Source organism: Cebus imitator, unplaced genomic scaffold (genome assembly GCF_001604975.1).
Source record: "Cebus imitator isolate Cc_AM_T3 unplaced genomic scaffold, Cebus_imitator-1.0 Scaffold548, whole genome shotgun sequence".
Taxonomy (NCBI): domain Eukaryota; kingdom Metazoa; phylum Chordata; class Mammalia; order Primates; family Cebidae; genus Cebus; species Cebus imitator.
Window position 1 is genome coordinate 246,027 of NW_016107863.1, and position 25,383 is coordinate 271,409.

The 25,383-nt window shown below is 51.8% G+C and overlaps 1 protein-coding gene across 2 annotated transcripts in view; it reads left to right on the plus strand.

Annotated features, from left to right (window-relative positions):
• The window catches only part of GCK (glucokinase), a 37,102-nt gene extending 12,261 nt beyond the window's left edge, over nucleotides 1–24,841 (plus strand). Inside the window, exons 1-10 of one of the 2 annotated variants that reach the window (XM_017515404.2) lie at nucleotides 9,955–10,163; nucleotides 15,742–15,904; nucleotides 16,771–16,925; nucleotides 18,039–18,158; nucleotides 19,054–19,149; nucleotides 19,256–19,355; nucleotides 21,286–21,469; nucleotides 22,495–22,650; nucleotides 23,391–23,624; nucleotides 23,840–24,841. In XM_017515404.2, coding sequence (XP_017370893.1) covers nucleotides 10,116–10,163; nucleotides 15,742–15,904; nucleotides 16,771–16,925; nucleotides 18,039–18,158; nucleotides 19,054–19,149; nucleotides 19,256–19,355; nucleotides 21,286–21,469; nucleotides 22,495–22,650; nucleotides 23,391–23,624; nucleotides 23,840–23,984 — 1,401 coding nt within the window. In that variant the 5' untranslated portion in view covers nucleotides 9,955–10,115 and the 3' untranslated portion in view covers nucleotides 23,985–24,841. Of the gene's footprint in view, nucleotides 1–9,954; nucleotides 10,164–15,741; nucleotides 15,905–16,770; nucleotides 16,926–18,038; nucleotides 18,159–19,053; nucleotides 19,150–19,255; nucleotides 19,356–21,285; nucleotides 21,470–22,494; nucleotides 22,651–23,390; nucleotides 23,625–23,839 lie in introns of those variants that run through there. The other variant, XM_017515405.2, reaches the window with a different exon arrangement.
• Nucleotides 24,842–25,383: the final 542 nt, after the last annotated feature.

The window sequence follows — 25,383 nt, forward strand, 5'->3', positions numbered from 1 at the left end:
CCTGGGCGATAGAGTGAGACTCTATCTCAAAACACACACACACACACACACACACACACACACACGTACACACACACATATTTTTTGATACCGAAGAATTTTTATTTGCTGGTATTTCATTGAGGATTTTGCATCTATATTCACAAGAAATATTGCTCTGTAGTTTCTCTTCCCATAGTATCTTTATCTGGCTTCAGTAACAAGGCAATGCTGGCCTCATGAAATGAGCTAGGAAGTGTTACTTCCTCTTTTATTTTTTGGAAGAATTTGAGAGAATTTGTGTTAATTCTTCTTTAAATGGTTGGTAGAATTAGCAGTGCAGACATCTAGTCCTGGGATTCTCTTCGTTGGCAGGTTTTTTAGTACTAATTCCACTTCTTTGTTATTAGCCTAATGAGATTTTTTGTTTCTTCCTGAGTTAATTGTAATAGCTCACATGTTTCTAGAAATTTTTCCATTTTATCTAAGTTATCCAAGTTTACCTAAGTTAAAGTTCCATTTTATCTAACTTGTCTAAGTCAACAAACAATACTAAATTGTTCATAGTATTCTCTCATAATCCCTTTTATTTCTGTAAAGTCAGTAATAATGTTTACTCTTTCATTTTTTCATTTCTGATTTTAGTAATCTGAGTTCTCTCTCTCCCCTCTTCCCTGCAATCGAGTCATTTTGAAGTGTCTTGTTTAATTTGTATACATCTGTGAGTTTTCCAGTTTTTCCTGTTATTCATTTCTAGTTTTATTTCATGTGATCCAAAAAGATACTTTGTATGATTTCAAATTTTTAAAATTTACTAAGACTTGTTTTATGACTAAAATATCCTTGAGAATTTCCATGCACATTTGAAAAAAATGCACATTCTGCTCTTGTTGGATAGAGTGTTCTGTATATGTTTGTTAGGTTTAATTGCTTTAGAGTATTGTTCTAGTCCTCTCTTCATTGATCTTCTCTCTAGTTTTTCAATCTACTGTTGAAAGTACTGGACAGGCATGGTGGCTCACGCCTGTAATCCCAGCACTTTGGGAGGCTGAGGAAGGGCAGATCATGAGGTCAGGAGTTTGAGACCAGCCTGGCCAACATGGTGAAAACCCATCTCTACCAAAAATACAAAAAATTAGCCGAGTATGGTGGTGTGTGCCTGTCATTCCAGCTACTTGGGAGGCTGAGGCAGAAGAATCGCTTGAAACCAGGAGGGAGAGGTTGCAGTGAGCCGATATCTCGCCATGGCATTCCATCCTGGTCAACAGATCAAGACACTGTCCCAAGAAAAATAAAAAAAAGAAAGTAGTGTACTGAAGTCTCCAACAAGTATTGTAAAACTCTCTATTTCTCCCTTCAATTTTGCAAAATTTTGTTTCCTGTATTTTGGTGTTCTGTTGTTTATAATTTTTATATCTTAATGGATCAAACCTTTTATCAACATATAAAGTTCTTTGTTTCTTGAGGCCATTTTTTTTTTTTGCTTAAATTCTATTTGGGCTGATAATACAGCCCCCACAAGTCTCATTTTGGTTACTGTTTTTATAGAGTATCTTTTTCCATCCTTCTACTTTCAGATTCTTATATCTTTATATCTAAAGTGAGCCTCTTATGGATAGTATATAGGTGGATAATGTTTTCTTTATTCACTCTGCCAATCTCTGCCTTTTAATTTATTTACATATAAAATAATTACTGATTAGGAAGGACTTCTACCAGTGAGCTATTTTTTTCTGTGTGTCTTATACATTTTTAATACATTTAAGTTTCTCAATTCCTCCATTACTGGGGGTTTTTTTTTTACTTCTTGATTTTGTGTGTGTGTTGTTACATTTTGATTCTTTTCTTCTTTTGATAGCAACAGGAGGAAGCCAAATACCTAGGCAGATAGGGACAGGTCCCCCATGAAACCCCACCTTTAAGCCAAAAACGGCCTAAATGTTGAAAGACCAGACTGGTGGTCCCAGATGAAACCCACAATCCAGAGTGAAAACTTCTGATCCTGTTTGCCTGCCCTCTCCTGGTTTATTCTTTCTGAATAATCCCTTTTAACTAATTGAATGTCGCCTTTTCCAATACTACCTGTGGCCTGCCCCTCCCCCATTCTGAGCCCATAAAAGCCCTGGATTCAGCCACATTGGAGGGACTTCACCAACTTCAAGCAGGGGGATCACCCCTGCATCTCCTCTCCACTGAAAGCTGTTTCATCACTCAGTAAAACTCCTTGCCTTGCTCACTCTTCGGTTGTCAGTGTATCCTCATTCTTCTTGGGCACAGGACAAGAACTCACATATGGGTGCACAAGCCAGACTTAGCCTAGGCAGCACAAGTGGGCAGGTGGTGGACCATCTCCTGCAGCAGGTAGCATGGCCAAGTGAGGCCTGGGTGGGGCATTGCCAAAGTCCCTGGCTTGCACAGTGACCAAGAAAATTCTGTGTCACTTTCCTTTTCTTGTATTTTTTAGTTATTTTCCTAATGATCGCCTTGGGGATGGCAATTAACATCTTACTTATAAGAAGCTAGTTTGAAAAATAGTCCTGGCCAGGTGCGGTGGCTCAAGCCTGTAATCCCAGCACTTTGGGAGGCCAAGGCGGGTGGATCACAAGGTCAAGAGATCGAGACCATCCTGGTCAACATGGTGAAACCCCGTCTCTACTAAAAATACAAAACATTAGCTGGGCATGGTGGCGCGTGCCTGTAATCCCAGCTACTCAGGAGGCTGAGGCAGGAGAATTGCCTGAACCCAGGAGGCGGAGGGTGCGGTGAGCCAAGATCGTGCCATTGCACTCCAGCCTGGGTAACAACAGTGAAACTCCATCTCAAAAAAAAAAAAAAAAAAAAAGGAAAATAGTCCCAATGGTATATGAACACTCTACAGGTATTGATCGACTTACGACCTATGCAACTTACGACCATTCGACTTTACAACCACAATCGCTAGCCACGACTGCTCCACGTCTGGCAGCGCAAACGTTGCCCAGCTGGGCATACGACAGCGCGGACCAGCTTCCGGCAGCACTACCATCTCCGCGTGCATATAGCCTACTCAACTTATGACCAAATCGTGTTAACGACCAGTCTTTTGGAACCAATCGTGATCGTAAGTCGAGCACTAGCTGTACTCCTATATATCTCCATCCTTCTCCCTTTATATTGTTATTACCACAAATTATGTTTTTAGACATTATATCCTCACTAACATAAATTTATAATTATTTTCTGCATTTGCCTTTTAAATCATATAGGAAAACAAGAATCACAAACAAAAACCACATTAATATTGGCTGTTATATTTACCTGTGTAGTGACATTTAACAGTGTACTTTTCTGTCTTCAGATGTCTTTAAATGACTACCTAGTGTCTTTTCATTTTAGCCTCAGTGTTTCCCTTTAGATTTCTTATAGGGCAGGCCTGCTGGTAATTAATTTCCTCAGATTTTCTTTATCTGAAATGTCTAATTTCTTTTTTATTCTTGAAGAATAGTTTTTCTGGCTATAAGATTCTTAGTTAATAGTCTTTTTTCTTTCAGCATTTTAATAATAATAATTATTATTATTATTATTTTAAACAGAGTCTCACTCTGTTGCCCAGGCTAGAGTGCAGTGACATGATCTTGGCTCACTGCAAGCTGCACTTCCTGGGTTCAAGTGATTCTCCTGCCTCAGCCTCCCGAGAAGCTGGAATGACAGGCACGTGCCACCACGCCTGGCTATTTTCTTTTTCTTTGTATTTTTAGTAGAAACTATGTTAGCCAGGATGGTCTTGATCTCCTGACCTTGTGATCCACCCACCTCGGCCTCCCAAAGTGCTGGGATTACGGGTATGAGCCATTGCCCCTGGCCCTTATTATTATTACTATTATTATTATTATTTTGCGATGGAGTCTCCCTCTGTCATTCAGGCTGGAGTGCAGAGGTGCAATCTCTGCTTACTGCACCCTCTGCCTCCCTGGTTCAAGCAATTCTCCTGCCGTGGCCTTCCGAGTTTGCTGGAATTACAGGTCCCTGCCACCATCCCCAGCTAATTTTTGTATTTTTAGTAGAGATGGAGTTTCACCATGTTGGCCAGGCTGGTCTTGAACTCCTGATCTCAAGTGATCCACCCACTTTAGCCTCCCAAAGTGTTGGGATAACAGGCGTGAGCCACCGCACCCAGCCTAAGGTTTAATTATTATTACAGCTGCAATTTGGCCTCCTTGACTTCTAATCAGAAATCTTCTATTAACTTATTGCAAATTCTTGATATGTATGCTATCTGTCATTTCTCTCCTGCTGCTTCCAAGATTCTTTCTCTGTCTTTGTCTTTTGACAATTTGACTATAATGTGTTTCAGTGTGGATTTCTTAGAGTTTATCCCACTTAGATTCCATTGAGCTTCTTGGATGTGTATGTTTGTCTTTCACCAAATCTGGGAAATTATTTCACCATTTCTCAAATATTTTTTTCTTCCTCTTTCCATCTCTCTTCTTCTGGAGCTTCCATATACTTATGTTGGCATGTTTGATGGTATCCTATTGGTCCCTTGGGTTCTGTTCATTTTTCTTTTGTCTTCTTTTTTTCTGTTCTGCAGACTGGATAACTTCAATTGCTTTTTCTTCAAGTTCGCTGATTCTTTCTTCTGTCTGCTCGAACCGGCCATTTAACCCCTCCAGTGACTTTTTCATTTCAGTATTGTACTTTTCAGATCCAGAATTTCTATTTGGTTCCTCTTTAATAAATTCTCTTTATTGTCATTCCCCAACTGTTCATACATTGCTCTCCGAAATTCCTGTAGTTCTTAGTCCATGGTTTTTAGTTCATTAAGCATATTTAAGGCAGTTGACTTAATGTCTTTGACTAGTAATTCCAATGTCTAAACGTCCTTATGGATAGCTTCTTTTAAATTATTTTTGTACTGTTATAGAGTCTTTTGCTTTGTAATGCTTTGTTGAAAACTGGACACTTTGAATAGTGTAATGTGGTAATTCTGGAAGCCAGATTCTCTCCCTCCTTTGAGATTGGTTTTGTTGTTTGTTGAGGGCTGCAGTTGTCCATTCGTATAGTGACTTTTCCAAACTATTTTTGCAAAGTATGTATTCTTTGTTGTGTTTGGTCACTGACGTTTCTCTCCCGGTGTCTCTGCAGTCAGCCTATGACCTGGAAGAGTATTCCTTAAATGCATAGATTTTTTTTTTAAACCCAAGAAACAAAAAACCTAGCATGTACCTTTTTAAAAATCTGATGGATACCACCAGGAAGGCTGCTGCTGCCTGAAGGGGCAGAAACAAAGGCAAGCTCTATTCTGAACCCTCGGGAACCACCAGATAAACAAAAGAAATTTGGTTCTACAAATTTCTGGAAGACAAGATCCTTTCCGCCAACCCCTGCTCCAGCCAGCTGCTCTAGGAACACAATTACTGTTCCATGGCCACAGAAATGTTGAAGAATTCAGGATGGTAGCTGGTTTGCCCACACCACTCACTTATGAGCCATCAGCATGCCCCTCCCTTCATCCACTACTCCCATGGTTGCTGTACGTGTCCAGTCAGGTTCCAGAATTCTGAAATAGTTGTCTCTTACAGGATGTTTTTCTTTCCTAACAAAATGTTTGTTTAGATAGAGGAACCGATTCCTGAAGTTCCCTACTTTGTCAGTTCCATGACATGATTCCCTAGTAATTATCTTTTCAAACAAAGGGCGTCATTGATTTACTATAGGAGAGAACATGCCACTATATCAAAGAGAACATGCCACCTAATCTATCTCCTTAGCACACTGAAATAATCAGTATGTATTGGGATAGGAGTTTGGCATTAGATCTGACATAAATCAAGAGCTGGGGACAGCCCACATCTTAAACGCTGACCCAAGGGCTAAAATCTTTTGGGAGCAACAACGGCTACAAATTGTTGAACAACTTATATGTGTCAAGAGCCTTATCTGCATCATATCATTGAATCTTCTCAATAGTCCTGTGAGGTAGTAAAATTGTTACCTGACCCTTACTGAGACTTAGAAACATTAAGGAATTTGTCCAAGCCCCTAGACCCATTGAGTGGCAAAGCCAGTCTTCAGACTCAAGCTGGAGACCTCACAGTTATGTGTTACCCCAGTGTTATCCTGCCTCTCAGCACAAGGTCTTGGATGATTCTCCTGCCCTCTCCCTGGGTAATGCCGAGGACTATTCCCTGCACCCTCACTCATGCTCTGCCCTTCTTCCCCAACACTGCTGGCCTCAGGCTTTATTCCTGACACACAGTCCCAAACCTCCCTCCGTTCTATCTGTTATCAGAGGCAAACACTGGGGCAGAACCAACCTCTGTGGCTACCACCGTGTCCACCTCCACCAGCTTCAGCTGAAGCCTCTGAACATCTCCAGCGAGAAGAAACCCCAAAAGATATTTCCTGTCCCCCAGCATATGCTTGACCCTGAGCTCTCCCCATCTAGTCAAGAAGACCAAACTGTTGAGAATCTTGAAGTCAGAGTGACCTAGGGGTGAATCTTAGCCAAGTTGCTTATAGTTGTTGCATCCTAGCAAGCCCCTTAACTCCCATGGGCTTCAGTTTCCCTGCATATAAAATGACAGCCTTCAGCTCACAGGCCAGTTGCAATCCATATAAAGGGTCTAGGACATTCCCCTGGCATGTGGAAGCCACAGAACACACACCAGTTGTGGTCATTTCATTGTGGCATGCTTTGCTGCCTCATGGTTCTTCTCCCCTGGCCTCTCTCCCTGACGTCCTGGCCACAACCCACTGCCTCACCCCCTCCCACTCACCAGGCCCTCAACCTGCCCCTTAGCACAAGAGCACAGCCAGTCTCAAGTCTACCCTGCTGTAAGCAAACACTTGCAACATCAAGCTGACCTCCAGGCCCGGTTGCATCAGCATGCCCACACTTGGTGCCCAGCTGGTACTGAAGGTGTCAGGGAACAGGCCAGTGGTGGGATACTTTGGGTTCCCTGGCTTTCTGGCTTCCACTATCTTTCCCAATGGCCTGAGGTCTAGCAGTTTGACTCATTTAACTGTGAATCTCTATCCTTTAGAGTCTGGGCCTCCCAGCTTCTGTGCAAAATGGCAGATAAGGCTCAACCTTTCTTTTTTTAACTTGATTGTTATATATTGCTTTGTTAATACACATTTACTGCAGAAAATGTGGGAAATACAGATAAGCAAAAAGGGAAATAAATTAAAATCACTTTTACCACCATCAAGATAATTATTATCATGTGTTGTATTTCCTCCCAATATGTGTATTATCTATATAATATATATGCATATATATGACAAAAAATGGATCCTACCATGTTTCCTGTATTTCCCCCATGTTAGTCATCTATTGCTGTATACAAACTGCCTCAAAACTTAGTGGCTTCACCTTTCCATGTATTATGATGACAAGAATGTGGTATGACACTGTCCTATATCTGGACCATATGCTAAAAAATAGAAAATGGTTTCTAAACTTATTTGTCCTGTAATAACAAAATTTTATTTTATAAAATGCTTTTTTAAAAAAACATAGTAGCAAAAAAAAAAAGCAAAAAACAAAAAAAGACATAGACACTTGAAACAACAAAACTTTGTTGTCTGACGCAGTTTCTGCAGGTCAGGAATTCAGAAGCAGCTTAGCTGGGTGGTCTGGCTTGGTTTCTCTCCTGAGGCTGCAGTCAAGGTGTTGGCTGGAGCTGCATCATCTGATGGCTTGACTGGGGCTGGAGGATCTGCTTCCAAGGTGGTCCACTCACTTGGCTAGCAAGTTGGAGCTGCCTATTGGCAGGAGGACTCACTTCTTCTCAGTGGATCTTCCCGGAGTTCTTGTGTGCATCCCCATAGCATAGCAGTTGGCTTCCCCCAGAAGGAACAGTCCAGGAGAGAACGAGGCAGAAGCCACAGTCTTTTCTGGCTTAGCCTCCGAAGTCACATTCCACCATTTCTGTATTTTCATATTAGTTACACTGGCTAGACCTATTCCGCATGAGAAGGGACTATACCATAGTGTGAATACCAGAAGCCAGGCTAATTGAAGGCCAGCTTCAAGGGTGGCTACACATTCCCTTTCAACAGTATGTCATGAACATCTTTCCATGCCAATAGGAGCAGATGAATCTTATCATTTTTAATGACTACATATAAGTGTCGCATAATTTATTTAACCAACCTCCTGTAGTTGGATATGTGGGTTGTGTCTCATTTTTTGATACTAGAATTAATCATCTTGAATATCCATCACTAAATCTGTCATATTATTTTCTTGTGATAAATGAAAAAGAAAATCAAATCATGCCTATCAAGCAGAAACCTGAGCAACTAATAAATGGGGGTACCTCTGAGACAGAAAGCAGGGTCCCTTCTGACTCTGTTCTTCTCTTTCTCTCCTCATTAATTGGGGAGTTCACTATCTACTGAGATATCCTAGTCCACAGCTGCACAGCCTGTCTTTTTAGAAAGCTCTAAGCAAAAATAATATTCATCCATCCTCCTCGGGACAGCCCTTGAGCTATTGAAGACTCTAAGCATGTCCTGAACACCCTCCACGAGCCATCGTCTCTGAGGCCCTCCCCTTCCTGGCCCCACTTCTCTGGACAGGTTCTGGACAGGCTTGCCCTTCCAAAATTCCTGGAAAGCAGGAACTGTTCCTGCTATACTGACCCTCAATTCCAGTGCAGTGCAGGCCTGTTGGTGTCTCCCCTTCACCTGAAGAGGAAGCATTGAGACAGGACAAGGGTGGGCACCCGGAAGGGCTGGCATGGGTCATGAGAATGTGGTCCTGGAGAATTAGCCGGCGTGGGGAAGTAGAGGTGCTGCAGCCCTTTCTGCCCTCACGGATGCCAATGAACATCAGCAGGTGGCCCCCAGAAAGAAACTCTAGGGGAGGCCTGTTGCTCAATATATAGACTAGAGAGGGCACTGGCAATTCAGCCAACCCAGGAAGGAAGCCCACTTGCCTTGGCTTCAGCCTTTGTACACATCCTCAGCCTTTCTTGAGAACAGAATTTAGATTCTCCTCCGCTGTGCTGTGTGCTTGGCCCAGGAGAAAGGCAAGCTACCCAGGAGATGGGTAGCTGCTCCTTGGCCTGGCTGTACCAGAAGGCCCCAGTGCCACTCCAAACGTGGGTGTGAGCCCTGCCTCCATGAGCAAACAGTAGCTCAGAGCTGGGGGCTATGGGGGTCAGTGGCCTGTCACATGAGGTCTGATGAGGCCATCTCTGCTCTATTTTGGGAAAGGGATCAATTGTATCAAGGGCTTTCTTGGGAGTGACCACTCTGGCCATTGGCGGGAGACCTGGTGTTCTGACAAGACACCCTCTGTACCCTGACCCACTTGCCAGCTCCAGCTAATTTTAGCAGGCCTTGGCAGGTGCCAACAAGTACATGGCATGTGGATGTCACTCCGGGGTGAGCCCAAGGAGGGGCCTGGACTAGAGCCTGGGTGTCATGGTCTCCGCCCATGGAGGCACCCAAAACGAGCCAAAGCCAGGACTTTGCAGTCACAAAACTAAGAATGATAGCCCCGGTTTTTTGTTTGTTTTTGGTCAGTTGGGCATCGTCCTCCACCACCCTTTCCCCAAGTGCCATATAGACTCCTGGATTATATGAAATGCAAATCAAACCCCTCTGCAGATGAAAAGCCACTGGGGATCCCCTTGCCTCCAAGAGCAAGTCCAGACCTGCACTGGCATGGGCCAGGCCCCCTTAGAACCCCCTCCCTGTCCAAGGGCATTTCAGTAAGTGTTCTGTCCCAAGAGAGCCTGGTGACTTCCTGCCCACCCAAGGCTGAGGAACAGAAGATAAGTGGGCTGGCTCTGCACACCTTCTCCCGCCGGGCGGCAATCCTCACCTGATGTTCACAGACTGTGGCCGGCTGCCCCCTGGCTCTGTCCCCATGGCCCTGTCAACTCTGACCCCACGTGGGCCTCCCCTCCCCTTCTGGCCCTGCCTCTGACCCCATGGCAGGAGGCAGAGTATTTCAGCAGCCACTGGCTGAGCCCATTCAGTACAGAAGCCCTGGGCTGCCGGCCTCAGGCAGCTCTCCATCCAGACAGCCACTGTCGCCACAGGCAGGCCTTAGACTCCAAGGATACAGCATGTGCTAGACCTCAGCAGACAGGAGCATCTCTGCCTCCCAAACATCTACCTCTTGGTACCTCAGAGAGATGGCCATGGATGTCACAAAGAACCAGGACCAGACAGCCTTGACTCTGGTAAGGGTCACATCAAAGCCAAGGACTTTGCATTGGGAAAGCCGCCCCCAGGGAAGGCCCCTGGTTTTGCAGATTACCAAAACCAAGGCTGGGGCAGGGAAGGCGAGCGGGCTCTGGGCGCCTTGGAAGGAGGCACACAATCCTTGGGGGTCCTGGCTAGAGCAGCTATGCCTGCCACTGGTCCCTCCCCACCATCCTCACTGTGGCTGCCCAATGTCCAGCCTCTCGAGGGGCTCTAGGGCACTTGCTCCTGGAACTAACAGTGACCCAGGACACTAGTGTCTGGGGCCTGGCCTGGGGCTTTTATGGGGGGAGCCAGTTGTCTGGCTCTCTGGGGGCTCTGCATGGCATTTCCAGGGGTTGGTGGATGGGAGAGTCTGTCCCTCAGGAGAATGTGGGTACTAGCCCAAAGTCACTCATGACTAGGTACATAGCCACCTGAGGACCCGGGGATGGAGGGGCCAGGCTACAGCTGGACATGTGGCACTGGGATGGTCTTTGGAGCCCACCAGCCTGCAGTGTTTGTCCAGGGACTGCCCTAGTCCTTGGCTGTGTCCCCGGGGGCCCACAGCTCCACCAGCTGCCCCCCTCCCCCCGCTGCCCAGTGCTGGAATAGACAGCTCCCCAGTCCACGTCTGCCAAAGGTGGCACTAGAAAGCATCCTGCCTTTTTTACTGCATTCTGGAGGTGGGGCCACAAAGCACTGCCAGCTGTGTAAAAGAGATGGCATCCTGCCCCGGCAGCCCTGACTGACCAGCTCCGCCTCTCCCACTGCTGTCCAACCTGTACGCCCTGGTGACCATGTCCAGACCGGTGGCCTTAAGGGCTGTCCCCATATCTACCTCTCCAGCCCAACTTTCCACTGAACTCTGGCCTTGCATAGCCAACTGCTACTTGGAACAAATCGCCCCTTGGCTGGCAGATGTGTTAACACGCGCAGAGCAAGATCCCGACTCCCACAACCCAACTCCCAGGTCGGGTGGAACCTCTTCTTCCCAGGCCCTCCTGTTCCTCTCCTCAGCCCCTCCCACCTCCCTTCAGAGTCTAGACTCTTACCCTCTCACCAAGCCTGTGCCCACCGTCCCTGCACAGGGGCTGTTAGGACAGACTGACGCCCTGCTTCCACCCTGCCCCAAGATGCCCGTGCTCTGTGGCCCAGCGCCTCCAGGCCTCTCACCTTTTGCTGCTCACAGCTCAGCCTCACTCCCTCCCTCCTCGCTCTGCTCCAGTGTCAGTGCAGGTCTCCTGCCCCCATCTCCTGGTAGCAGCTGCCCGACCTCGTCCCTGCTTCATCTGCCCCCATTCCTTTACCCCGCAACCTGTCCCCAGCTTGACTAAGTTCTTTCCTGCCAATCCCCACCCTTGAGAGAGGCTTGTTTAGCTGTGGACTCTGCTTCTGTGCCCTGCACTGCACCTGGCATTTGGTGGGCATCACTGAAGAGATGAGGGTCAGATGCCCTGCAGGGAGTGTGGAATGTCTTCAAGCAAGAAAAGTTGTACCTTTGGCCATGGGCCCTGATTATGTGTCCTGTGACCTCTAGGGCAAGGTCAGCAAGAGAACCTCGGCAAGCCGGCTGGGGTTGCCTCCCAGAGGCTGCCAGCGGGAGGAACAGGCTCTGTCTGTGCTCTTCTTCCGAGGTGACACCTGGGGGGCGGCCAGGCTGTATCTTGGGGCTCCCCAGGCACCACCACATTTCCTGACTGCTTGGGAAAGTCCTGTAAGCTTGCACAGATACCCAGCATCAGGCTCACCAGAGAGACACTGGCAGCTGGGGTCTGGGCACCAGGAGCAGCTTGGTGCTGGGCCTGAAGGATGCAGCCGGGCTGGGAGAGAGGAAAGCTGGGAGCCAGTGCCTGGCTCTGTGGGCTCGGGGAAGGGTTTGCACCTCTGCGTCCAGTTTCCTCGCTTATAAAAAATGGAAATAATACCAGTACCCATATCCCAAGCTTGCTGTAGCAATGATAGGGAGGGGCGTCAGAGTGGGTCTGGCACAGGGAAGTGTGCATCAGCCTCAGTCCCTGCCACTGGACTTGTCCTGGGGGTCTGTGAGGCTGACCTCGGCCCCGCAACATGACCCCCAGGCTTGTGAGACCAAGCTGGGTCAGAGCTTCCTCCTCGGGTTGCATGCTCACCAAGTACCAGAAGGGGGACTTCTGAGGCCCAGATGCACCCTGAGGAAGGGGCTTGCTCCCACCAAGAACAAGGCTCACCTTTGGAGGATGCTCCCCACATGAGAGGTGACCCCCCAGGTCTGCTGGTAACTGCAGCCTCAGAACCTTACTGCACCCATCCTCCAACCCATGCCCACTGGGAAGTGTGTGAGGGGTTCTCACAGGCCCTGCGGTGCGGATGATGCAGGAACCCTGCAGCAGCTGGTTAGGGCAGGGCGCAGCTGAGAGCCCTGTGCCAGGAGACCCTAGCCAGTTCTGCCACTGTGGAGAGATGGGCTCCCTGACCCCACATCCCCTGCCTCCCTGCAGCCCCACAGAGAATGCAGACCTACTTTTACAGATATCCAGATTTTTGTGTAAAAGTGTCTCTTTTTAAATAGATTTTAAGTGGCGGCAGCAAATTTAAGCTTTTGAGAATATTATACACGACAAATCAGATTCGCAGGCCAGATGCAAGTTTATTTACAGAAATGGGATGAGGTCCTACCTCAGGTCCCATCTCACGTTTTCACTTATGCCTATACGTGTCCTTCATGGGAAAGCCACAGGAGGCCCTGCAGGAAGCGTCCTGGTGTTGATTTAAAGTCCTCGCTGGTGAATATGGGGGTCCTCACTGCTGCAGCAAGGGGACACCGCCCTGTGCATCTTGGAAATGCCCACAGCCCTCTGGCTGCAGAACAGATTCTTAGGAGAGAAACTGTCAGATCAAAGTTAAACTTAGAGAAACTCCAAATTGCCCTCTGAACAGATGGTATCAGTTTGACTTCATGCAGTCCCGGGATTACCCGGGAAAAACTTTCTGGCCTAGAAGCCAGCAGAGCTAGGATTTCACCTAGTCAGTGGCAGGGCCACCTGCAGGCCTTGATACAGAGGGGGAAGACTTGAGCCTCCCCAACACCCTACAGGGCCCAGCCTCCCAACATGTGATAAGAGCAACAGCAGCTGCCATGTGCCTGGCTCTCCCTGTCCTCCAAGTGCTGGGTGGGGAGAAGTGTGAGGTCCCCCACAGCCCTGCAAGAGAGGATCACTCAAGGGCCCCAACTGTCCGACAATACAGCCACACTCTGATCAGCTGCCTGGGCACAGGCTCCATGCCATTGTCCTCTGCCAAAACCTCAGACTCAAATGTCGGATCCTCACATGAAGGGCCTGCGGCCAAGAGACCAGAGTCCAGGTCTGTGGTCGCCAAGATAAGCCATCTGGAAAGAGGCACAAGGGTGATGCCAGGCAGGCATGAGGGCTGGGCCTTTGCAAGAGCAGCATCACTTTTGTTGGGAGCCCACAGGTCCCTCTGAACAGTCTTGTCTGAAGGGTTCCCCAGGACTTCCTGCCAGTAGCTGCTGTGTGCATGGATTTGGGAGCTGGCCTGGCCAAGGGCTGCTGGCTGCCTGTGGCTGCACAAGTGATTTCTGTAAGGCTTTCTTCATCTGCAAGTTGGGTGCTGCTGGCGCCTCCTCCCCAGTGCTGTGGTGACAGGGCTCAGGGTGTGAGGCTGCTGTGTGATGCGCCTGGTGCAAGGCCTGGCATATAGAGGAATTCAGCAAATGGTAGATGCCCTCACAGGTAGTTCCTGGCATCCTCTACATTGGTGGGTATAGGAAACAAAGACAGAGGAGGCAAAGGTTGTAGTTGTGGGGCACTGAGGACAGCCTGGATTGTTCCACAGAGCCCTGAGTGTGGAACAGCGGTGGGGTGTGCTCCAGGGGTGTGCTCTGCAGGTACAGTTGGGTTGGAGGGCTGGAGGATTGGGGGTTGGGGAAAGCTTGCACTCCCATCCCATGCTCAGAGCTGCAAAATGGCGCCTGCTCAGCCAACACTGGCGTTTGATTCTGGGCTTTTGACACAGACTTTATCAGCCCCATCCGTCTCTGACCTTGCCTGGGTTTAAATTTTACAAGCGGGGCCTGATTAAGAGACATGGTTCTTAACCAAAGATCGGTATCTATTAGGAATGCTTTGGGCTGCAGGAAACCAAACACCTGACTCGCTGTAGCATAAGTGATCCTCGTGCTCCCATAACCTGCCTGTGGAAGGTGGGTCTGGCATTACTCTCTCTTCCCTGTATTCACAGTTTGCTAACAGCTTTAACCCCCGGCCTTGTTTCCTCATGGTTACAGGGAGGCTGTCACATTCTGGTCCTTACATCCTTACACAGCTGTGTTTACAAATTTAGGGAAACACTGAAGCTCCTCCCCCTGCTAAAATCAGGCTTCCCTTCACCTGTCATTGGCCAGAACTGGGTGACATGCCCAACTCTAGACCAATCATCAATAGGAGGAGGATAGAATTTCTGTGCCTACCTTAGACCAGTCATGGTGCAGTGCTCCCCCTACCAACAAAATCTGAGTTCTAAAAACTGAGGAAGCAGAGGAAAATGGCCATGTTGCCTCCCAGCTGGGATTCAGAGCATCTCCAATCCCTCGAGCTTATGCATAAGAGTGTATTTTTGTGGAACAGATCCATAGCTTTTATCAGTGCATCTTTCCTTCTTTTTGGTTCAAGATGAAAATATCCTTATGATTATTTTTCTTACCACTGCTCAGAGATAACCATCGCATTAACATGGCCTTTTCTCCATGAATAGCACTAGAGTGCCCAGGGGACAGACACATAGCTGTCCACACTCCAGCTTGCCGGGGATGCATGGGCACAGCCACAGCTACATTCACAGTGTGTCCTCACTCTGCCGGGTGGAGAGCAAGCGGCCACACCACGGGCCGCCCATGCTCACGGGAGTGGCAGATTGGATCTGAACTTTGTGAGCTCAAGCGTCTCTCATGACAGTGCATAGGGACCCTCTTCCTTCTGTGGCCTGGTGTCCCCATTGCACAGATGGTTTTGGTAGCAGACACCTCCTCCTAGATGTTCATGCTCACTCCTGGCTGGCCCTTAGCCCACGTGTGCAGACTGGCCCATTTATTTTCTGGTGTAAATCCCAGAAGTCAGAGGACCAGATCTCTGTGACAGCAATGCCAGCTGCCTGGCACCCTCCAGACAGGTGGCTCAAGCCCCAACTTGCCAACTGTCCCAGTTAGCCCATCCTTTCCCTGGTCCCGACCTGAGGGATGAAGGGGGTGCTACAGGGTGCTGTGCCACAGGGATATCGTCAGGGACAGAAGCCACTCTGCCCTCTGCGGCTCACAACGCCAACACGCCCTGGGCTGCATTTGCTGAGCCGCTGGTCCTGGACTCCGCTCTTCTGACTTTCCATCTGGTTTTACGTGTCATAAAGTTTGAGATGATGGGTCACCCTAAACCAGGGGTTAGAGGATGGAAGGAGACCCACGGTGTGTGGGGGAAATGCCCCGTGAGACCCTCGGCATGTGGGTGCCTGATGACAGCCCCCCTGAGGTCCCCAGCCTACCCCCTCCCCAGCCCGGCTGCTCCCATCCCCCTCCCCATGCAGGTGGAGCAGATCCTGGCAGAGTTCCAGCTGCAGGAGGAGGACCTGAAAAAGGTGATGAGGCGGATGCAGAAGGAGATGGACCGTGGCCTGAGGCTGGAGACCCACGAGGAGGCCAGTGTGAAGATGCTGCCCACCTATGTGCGCTCCACCCCAGAGGGCTCAGGTACCACCCAGAACCGGCTCCTCATCCAGACGCAGCGATGGGCTCAGCCCTAGCTGGGAGGAGCACCCCAGGCACTTCCAAACTCGCAGCCAGCCCAAGACAGAACCTCCTGGGGAGAAATGAAGTACTGACCTGTGGAAACACTTCACACCTGCACTCCTCTGGTCCAGCCCTGCGGCACTCTGGCTCACCCTGGAGCCGGCAAGCCTCAGGAAAACTGGCTTTTTAAAGCCAGTTTTTTTAAAGCCTGTGCAGTGACTCACGCCTGTAATTTCAGCACTTTGGGAGGCCAAGGCGGGCAGATCTCAAGGCCAGGAGTTTGAGACCAGCCTGGCCAACATGGTGAAACCCTGTCTCTACCAAAAATACAAAAATTAGCTGGGCGTGGTAGGGGCATGCCTGTAGTCCCAGTTACTCTGGAGGCTGAGGCAGGAGAATCACTTGAACCTGTGAGGCGGAGGTTGCAGTGAGCCTAGATCGAGCCACTGCACTCTAGCCTGGGTGACAGAGTGAGACTCCATCTCAAAAACAAAAACAAAAAAAACCTCACTGCTCCCATTAGGGCACTTAGAGAACCCCTAGCCCAGTTCTGCAGCTGGGCCAGTGCACCAGGTCCTCAGTTGGTCCCTGGGCTCTCGGTGACTCTGTCCAGGGCAGGAGTTTCCCATTACTTTTCCCTGGCTGAACTTTACCCCTCCATGTTGGCACTGGTGTTCCCAGGTGTCCGGTGACCCCTTGTCCTTGGTCCCCTTGTGCCTTCCCTCCTCCTCTCTGCGGTATCTGGGATCAGTCACCCGCGGCCTGCCCCACCCAAGGCCAGCCTGTGTGTGCCCCTGAGGCTGACACACTTCTCTCTGTGCCTGTAGAAGTCGGGGACTTCCTCTCTCTGGACCTGGGTGGCACCAACTTCAGGGTAATGCTGGTGAAGGTGGGAGAAGGTGAGGAGGGGCAGTGGAGCGTGAAGACCAAACACCAGATGTACTCCATCCCCGAGGATGCCATGACCGGCACTGCTGAGATGGTGAGCACCACAGGGGCTGGAGCAAGGGGTGCCAAGGCCATGCAGGATCTCAGGGCCCGGCTAGTCCTGACGGGAGGTCCCATCCGTCCACCTGGGGTGGGGAGAGCGGGGGCTGGAGGACCACCCAGCTTCAGAGGCCTGGAGGCCTTGGTGAACAGGAGCGGCCAAGTCCCACAAGGAGTCCCGAAGTCCCACAATCACCATCTGGCCAGTGTTGAGGGAATGGGCTGAGCAGAGGTTAGTGGAAGGAGCCGGTGCACTCCACCCCTCTGCAAGGGGCATCCCTCGCCCTCCATCAACATGCACAGAAAGTGGGGTGACAGCAATCACAATGTCTGCCCAGGTAGCAAGGACCCCTGACCATGGGGAGGACTAGGGTGCGGGGGACACAGAATGAGGCCTGCACCTGGCTGCAGCTGAGCATATGGCCAAAGCCAGTTCCTGGAGGGGCCAGGCTGTGAGGCAGGGGGTTGCCTGTGGCTGCCAATCCTCACACCCCTGTGGCTTGCTAGTCTGTTCGTGGGCTGGACATGAATCAAGGCACTGATTTATGGGGATGGCGTGCGGACCTCCCTGGCCCCAGCAGCCAGCAAGAAGCCTGGTCAATGAACAAAGCATTCAGCAGTGCCCAATTCCATAGAGCAGCCCGTGCAAGGGGAGTCAGGACTGGCCTTCAGCAGGGCTGGGTGGCCAGGACGCCTGGAAGTAGGAAAGGAGACCCCGGGTGCTGGAGACAGAAATCAAGGATGTGCCTGCATCTGGAGCCTCAGGAACAGCCGGCCAGGCTTGAGACTGAACCTCACAAGGTTCAGCTGGGAAGGCCAGGCTGACAGAGCACAGCGGGCTGGGGACCAGCCTGCCCCGTGTTGTCCTGTCCCGGGGGCTACTGTCAGCAGGTCTCTGGCATGGGGGAGGCTTAGGGCCTGAGCCCAACAAGCAGCAGCAGAAGAGGAGAGGGAAACTTCGAACAGGCCTGGCATTCGGTGGCGGGCCATTCAGTGGCACCATCTGGTGCGTGCTCTCTGAGGAGGAGCACGGCATGAGGCCCCGGGGAGGGCTGCCGGCCAGCGCCCCCGCCCCCGCCTGACGGTCACTGTGGCCTGCATCTTCCAGCTCTTTGACTACATCTCCGAGTGCATCTCCGACTTCCTGGATAAGCATCAGATGAAGCACAAGAAGCTGCCCCTGGGCTTCACCTTCTCCTTTCCCGTGAGGCATGAAGACATTGACAAGGTGGGCCAGGTGGAGGGATGGAAGGCAGAAGAGGGAGGCACAGGTGCCCCAGAGGAAGTCTGCTTTCACATGCAGCCCCCACAGTCCGTGCTCTGAAGGGAGATCTGGATTCAGATTGCAGCCCTGTCACCTGCCACCTCTGAGGCTGTGGAAAAGAATCACATTGGCTGATTCTGGCTCTGGGCCCTGTGAGGCACAAGCTGGGATCACCTCACTCCAGTGGGAAGAGCAGCTGGCAGTGGAGTGGGGCTCAAACTCAGGCATCCAGGCTCCAGCTCACCTGCAGGCCACCGTCATGCCACACTACCTCTAGCTGAGTCAGAAATGTGAAGTGACTGAGATTCCACCCTTCCTGCAAGCTACCAAGGTGGCCTGCCAGTTACATCTATGCACACACCACACGCACATACACACAAAGTTATATATGCACACACATAAAACATGAGACCTTTGGGTCAGGGAGAAAGCTGAGTCCTCACTCACAGCAGAAGCAGCAGCCACAGCAACATCTCATGGGTTTTTCTAAGCCCCAGTCTCTGCAGGGACACAGAGAGGGCCAGGTGGCACCTGCGCAGGCAGCGGGGTGTCTTGCAGGAGGGAAATCCTGATCTTACACAGAGCTGCTCCCTCCAGGCCTTGCCTTGACTCTGGGATGACGTCTCAGAGCTGTGCAGTACATTCTTAAATTGGCTGGGACTCAGCCCTGAGGAAATATGAGCTATTCATGGAGAATTGTTCCCAACACCTCTGGAAGCCACGGGGCTGCTCTGAGCCTGTTTCCTCAGCTGTAAAGTAGAGTGCATACTCTAGCGGCCCTGGGCAGGAGGTGGTGGCAGGCCACAGCAGCATGGCCCCAGCACATGTCAACAGCCACAAGGCCTCCCTCTCCCCACAGGGCATCCTTCTCAACTGGACCAAGGGCTTCAAGGCCTCAGGAGCAGAAGGGAACAACGTCGTGGGGCTTCTGCGAGACGCTATCAAACGGAGAGGGGTGAGGGAGCACCTGTGCCTGCTAGGGAGCTGCCCTGGGCCTCCACCCCCCACTGCGTGCCTTTCTCCTTGGCTCCCAGCACTGCAGCCTCTGTGTTTCTCGGCAGGACTTCGAAATGGATGTGGTGGCGATGGTGAACGACACGGTGGCCACAATGATCTCCTGCTACTACGAAGACCATCAGTGTGAGGTCGGCATGATCGTGGGTAAGGGCTCCTTGTACCCCTGCCCCTTCCAGACTCCCGAGGCTCCCTATATACAGCAGGCTTCCTGGAGCCCTGTGGGGTGAGGACCAAAGTACTTAACAACCAATGGCATCAGAGCAGGGCCTGGTGCTGGATCCTGGGTTCTCTTGGGGTATCAAGATGGAAGGACCGTGTACAGTGGAAGGCATTTCAACGTTGTAATGCCGCATTCCTGCATCAGATGGTATGCCAGATGCACATCCACCTGGCCCGTCAGGATTATAATTAGAACATTTTATCTAGTAAATTGACCAACTGGACAGATTTGTCCAGGTGGAGGAGGATAAGCAAAAGTGATGCCATCCCTTCCCGGATGGTCTTTCCACAGGCCTGCCCCTGCCACTGCCTCCACCCAAAGTGAAGGCAGGTACTAGGAAAGGGAGCAGCAGCCTGCTCCTCCCAGCAGAGGGGTCGTCCACACCAACCCGGACCTTTCTCAGAAGTTCCAGAGGTCATTATAATAAGCCTTCGGTGAGGAGCGATCCAATCAGATCAGTTATCCACTGTGCACACGGGCGCGTGGTTCTATACTTCTCTTACTTCCATTCTCCCCTTTCAGAAGGAATGTTGTCTTTAAATCCAGCATCTAAATGTGAGCCTCAGCCATCCCTGGCTGTGATTCCCGTCAGCCCTTTCCACCCTCTCCTCCGGAGCTCCCTGGGGCTCCCTAAGACTCTTCCACATGAATACCCACCAAGCCAAGCTGCAACTGCTCAGCCCAGGCATAACCCCTCCTGGGGCAGAGGTGGCAGGGGGTGACCCACGGCTCACATCTGCCCTATATACACTCTTCTTGACTCTGTTCAGTGTTTAAAAACATGTTTATAACAAATACCAAGATCTAAAAATTAGGAGAATTCACATCAAAGTCTGCATTTCTGTTTGTTTACAAAAAGCTAGAAGGTGGCCAGGCAAGGTGGCTCACACCAGTAATCCCAACAGTTTGGGAGGCTGAGGCAGGCGGGTCACTTGAGGTCAGCAGTTCAAGACCAGCCTGGCCAACAACGTGTAACCCTGTCTCTACTAAAAATACAAAAATTAGCTGGATGTGATGGCACATGCCTGTAATCCCAGGTACTCAGGAGACTGAGGCAGGAGAACTACTTGAACCTGGGAGGCAGAGGTTACAGTGAGCCAAGATTATGCCACTGCATTCCAGCCTGGGTGACAGAGCGTCTGCAAATAAATAAATAAATAAATAAACAAACTGGAAGGCTGGGCATCACTGAGCCCTGATTCCTACATGGCAGCTTGACTGACCAGCATTATAGTTGCCATACCTGACAGCTTTGGGGGTGTGCAGACCACACATTCATGCCAGCTTGAGGCTCTGCTGTCACCAGTTTGAAACTCTTAATAACTTGTGAACAAAAGACTCCATGTTGTCACACTGCACAGGGGCCAGCAAATTACAAAATTCTACATCTGGTCCTGTCCACAGGAGCCTCTGGGAGGCTCCCAAGGGCCCACACCGTGCCTTACTCGCTTTGGGGTGCTATCCAAACATGGCTGAGGACACAGAAGCGCAAACATGTGCACTGGCAGTGCTGTAAAACAAGGGTGGTGCATAGACAAAATAAAATCATAATGTCCCACATCCATTTCTTTGATACACACTGTTCCCCTCAATCCTCCCAACTACCCAGGTAACAGGCAGGGAAGGTGTTACTGCTGCCTGCTAGGGAAGAGGACAGCCCAGAAAGCTGTTCCTGGCCACCGAGGCAACCCAGGTCTTCCATCCCAGGGAGAGTTGCCTTTCCATTGCTCCAGGCAAAGCAGAGACAGGCATGGGGGGCAGGAGGGGGCGTCCTGTGGGCAGGAACCAGGCCCTACCAGGGGACTCCCCAGGGCAGTGCAGCTCTCGCTGACAGTCTCCTGACCTCCACCCCAGGAACGGGCTGCAATGCCTGCTACATGGAGGAGATGCAGAATGTGGAGCTGGTGGAGGGGGACGAGGGCCGCATGTGCGTCAACACCGAGTGGGGTGCCTTCGGGGACTCCGGCGAGCTGGACGAGTTCCTGCTGGAGTATGACCGCCTGGTGGACGAGAGCTCTGCAAACCCCGGTCAGCAGCTGTAAGGATGCCCCCCTCCCCCACAGCCCAGGCCCTGGGCCGCTCTGGCACAGCGGCAGATGGGAGCTGGCCACTACAGATAATGGGCTTGTTTTTAAACAACTCTGGGGAAAAGCAAACTGACAATCCCTTCGTAAGCTCCATCCCTTCTGCTCAGTCATGACCTGCCCCTGTGAAAGGTGAAGGGTTAGTCCCAGTTGTGATTTGATAAGCCCAGATCTCTCCTTCCGACAGGTGATCTTGTGCATAGAGGAGGCTCTGGGACGCCCCCAGCAAAGTTTCTGGGTTTAACCCAGTGTTCCCCAAAATATATATTTGGCCACATTCACAAAAAGAGTATTAGTCTTTTGTGGAATGCTGCGGGTGGGCAGTGACAGCCGAGAAACCAGCCCACACTGAGCTTGTCATTAATCGTAGCTGTCACTTGTTAACCGCCTACTGTGCCAGACCTGGGCTAATTACTTTATTAGCGTCCTCTCTGCCGCTCACAGGGCTCTATTATGATAGGCCAGTAGTATTCCATTTATTTAAGTTAAATACGTAAGGTCATAGATTAAGCATGAAAACGCCAGCAACGTGGTGCTTGCCTCCGACAGGGCACTAACCCTCCAAGCCTTAGTTTTCCCAACCATAACTGGCCAATGAACAGCAGCTCCAGATGCGGCTAAAGGAGGACTGAAGCTATAGAGCCTGTGCTCGGCGCAGGGCCCCCTGCTAGGAAGGTTTCGGAGGGACTGGACATGGTCTTTGCTATCTGTCTCCCATTACTGCAACGGGCCCAGAGGCAGGCCAAAGTTGCTCCCGTGATTGAGCTGAACATGCACGTTCCTAATCCCTGACGTTTCGAAAGCTCTGGCTCATTAATAGTGGAAAAGACGTGGACTGGATGGGGGAGTAGGGATCACGGTGCCCCACGTGGCCGCCTCGTGACCTCAATGGGGAGCAGTGAGGCCGGATCCGGGTTTCCACCTGCACGAGGGGCCCTCCCTCGTGCCTGCTGATATAATGGAGCTGCCCTGTGTCCAGGTATGAGAAGCTCATAGGCGGCAAGTACATGGGCGAGCTGGTGCGGCTCGTGCTGCTCAGGCTTGTGGACGAAAACCTGCTCTTCCACGGGGAGGCCTCCGAGCAGCTGCGCACACGCGGAGCCTTCGAGACGCGCTTCGTGTCGCAGGTGGAGAGGTGTGCGGAGTAGTAGGACGGGTGCAAAGGGCAGGGACTGGGTCTTAGGGTGAGGCTGAGTCCCAGGCCCGGGGACGCAAGGGCGGGAAACTACGGCCTGGAGCGCGATTCCAGCCGTGGGCGTGGCCCAAGGTGGGGCGGGGCAGGGCACAAGGCGGGGCGCTGGAGGCGAGGGCGGGGCAGGGACGGGTCCAGGGGCAGGAGGCTGGGTCAAGACCGGGATGCAAAGGGAAGGGTCGGGGTCCCGAGACTGGGCGCAGAGGGCTGGCCCAAGGGCAGAAGGCGGGGTCCGACGGGGATACCAAGAGCAGGGATGAAGGCGAGCCTGCGTCCCGGCAGTGGTCCCCATCCGTGAGTCCCCTCGGTGTTCCCTATCCGTCGTAGACACCCTCTCACATCACGCGCAGCCCCGAGGCGCGGCATGGTTGACAATCCCACGTTAGAGCGGAGACCCTGAGCTTAGTTAGAGGGAGTAGTACTGACCAGGTGACTGCTGGTCCCTGGCTTAACCGCGACCCGCTCTCCTCCGGAGCCCAAGCCCCAAACGCTTCGGGTGAGTGAGGTGAGCAGGATCGCCCCCATTTATCCATAGAGGGGCCCCACCTCAGCCAGGGAAAGAGGCTGCCGCTGGGGGCACGGCTGGCCGCGGCCCCTTCCTGGAGAAGGAGAGGCCGCCGCTGGAGGGGGACTGACTGGCGGAGCGAGACTCAGCGATCGCCCTACCTCCTCCCACCCCGCAGCGACACGGGCGACCGCAAGCAGATCTACAACATCCTGAGCACGCTGGGGCTGCGACCCTCGGCCACCGACTGTGACATCGTGCGCCGAGCCTGTGAGAGCGTGTCTACGCGCGCTGCGCACATGTGCTCCGCCGGGCTGGCTGGCGTCATCAATCGCATGCGGGAGAGCCGCAGCGAGGACGTGATGCGCATCACCGTGGGCGTGGACGGCTCCGTGTACAAGCTGCACCCCAGGTGAGCCCGCTCCTGCCCCTCCCTGGTAAAGTGGGGCCCAAAAAGCGCGCGCTCCGAGGTTCCTTGTGGCTCCCAAGCTCCAAGAATTCGTAAGCCTCTTCTCGGCCCCCTTGGCCTAGATTTGGGGGAAGGGTGGACTGCCTTCAGGGCGCCCGGTGATGGCTGTGGAGAATGGGCTGGGAGGAGGGACGGCAGCCTGCTTCTCTTCTGCCCAGCTTCAAGGAGCGGTTCCATGCCAGCGTGCGCCTGCTGACGCCCAGCTGCGAGATCACCTTCATCGAGTCGGAGGAGGGCAGTGGCCGGGGCGCGGCCCTGGTCTCGGCGGTGGCCTGTAAGAAGGCCTCTATGCTGGGCCAGTGAGAGCGGAGGCAAGCACAGGGAGGATGCCACAGTCGACGGCACCCGGGATCTACGGGGGAAGTGCTCCCCACACGTGCTCCCAGCCTGAGGGGGCAGGAGGCCTGGCCTTGTAAAGACCCTGGCAGCCTGCCATCCCGCTAGGGAACCCTCAGTCATTCGGTGGGACAGCCCCAGAGCCCTAACAGGGGTGCAGCAGGAGCGAGGACAGAGACTCTGGAAGCCCCCCACGTGTCTCTCTGGAATCAACTTCCCAGAAGGGAGTTGCTCATTCAGGACTTTGTTTCATTTCCACACTGTCAGAGCCGTTGCCTCGCCTGGGCCGGGGCTCTGAGAAGGGAGTGCCCTCTGGACCCTGCTATGGCCTGACTTCCCTGAGAACTCATCCTGTGCGGAGAGGCAGCTCCAACAGCTTGACCAGACCTAGACCTGGGCCAACAGGGCAGCCAGGGGCTGCTGATCACGCAGTCCTGGCCGTTTTCTTGCCTGAGGCTCAAGAGGCCCAGGGAGCAATGGGAGAGGGCTCCATGGAGGACATGTCCCAAGCTGCGAATACCCCCAGAGACCTTTTCTCTCCCATACCCCCATCCCTGAGTGGCTTGTGGCTCTGGAATGGACCCTCACAGCAAGTGCAAGAGACAGAGCCCCCAAGCCCCTGCCCCAAGGGGCCCATGAAGGGAAGAAGGGCCAGCCCTGCATCTTCCGCTCCCACAGCACTGGCTCAGGAAGAAAACCCAAGCAGCATTCAGCACACCCCAAGGGACCACCCGGACCCCATCATATGACATGCCACCCTCTCCATGCCCAACCTGAGACTGCGTGGGTTTTTTAATTAAAAATTTTAAAAGTTTTAAAACATGGCCTGTCCACTCTTCTTTGACTTCTGTGTATAAGACTGTGGAGACAATATACAAAGAGTCATCACTGCATGCATGAAGACACTTCAGTGGGCTGAGGGGTATCTTGGCCATGCCTTTCAGACAGCTCCTCTGGCCAGCTGTGCCCAGGGGAGTGTGAGGAGCGACAGACCAGGCTGTAGGAACAGGAATGGGGTGCCCTGGGGGGTGGCAGAGCAGTGGACAGTACGCTGCCTGGCCCAGGTTCCTGTTTGCCTGCCCATGGAATGTGTGCCAAGGGAGTGCCAGGCCAGGTGCTGCTCTGGGAAACTAGGGGGTGAGGCTGGTCCTGCTGCAGGTCAGTCTCAGCACTGTCCTGTCCAGTCAGAGCCACTTAGGTTTGACAGTGAATGGGGGCCCAGATATATGCTGTTTTTTTTTTTTTTTTTGAGATGGAGTCTCGCTCTGTCGCCAGGCTCAAGTGCAGATCATGAGGTCAGGAGCTTGAGACCAGCCTGGCCAACATGGTGAAACCCCGTCTCTCCTAAAAATACAAAACTTAGCTG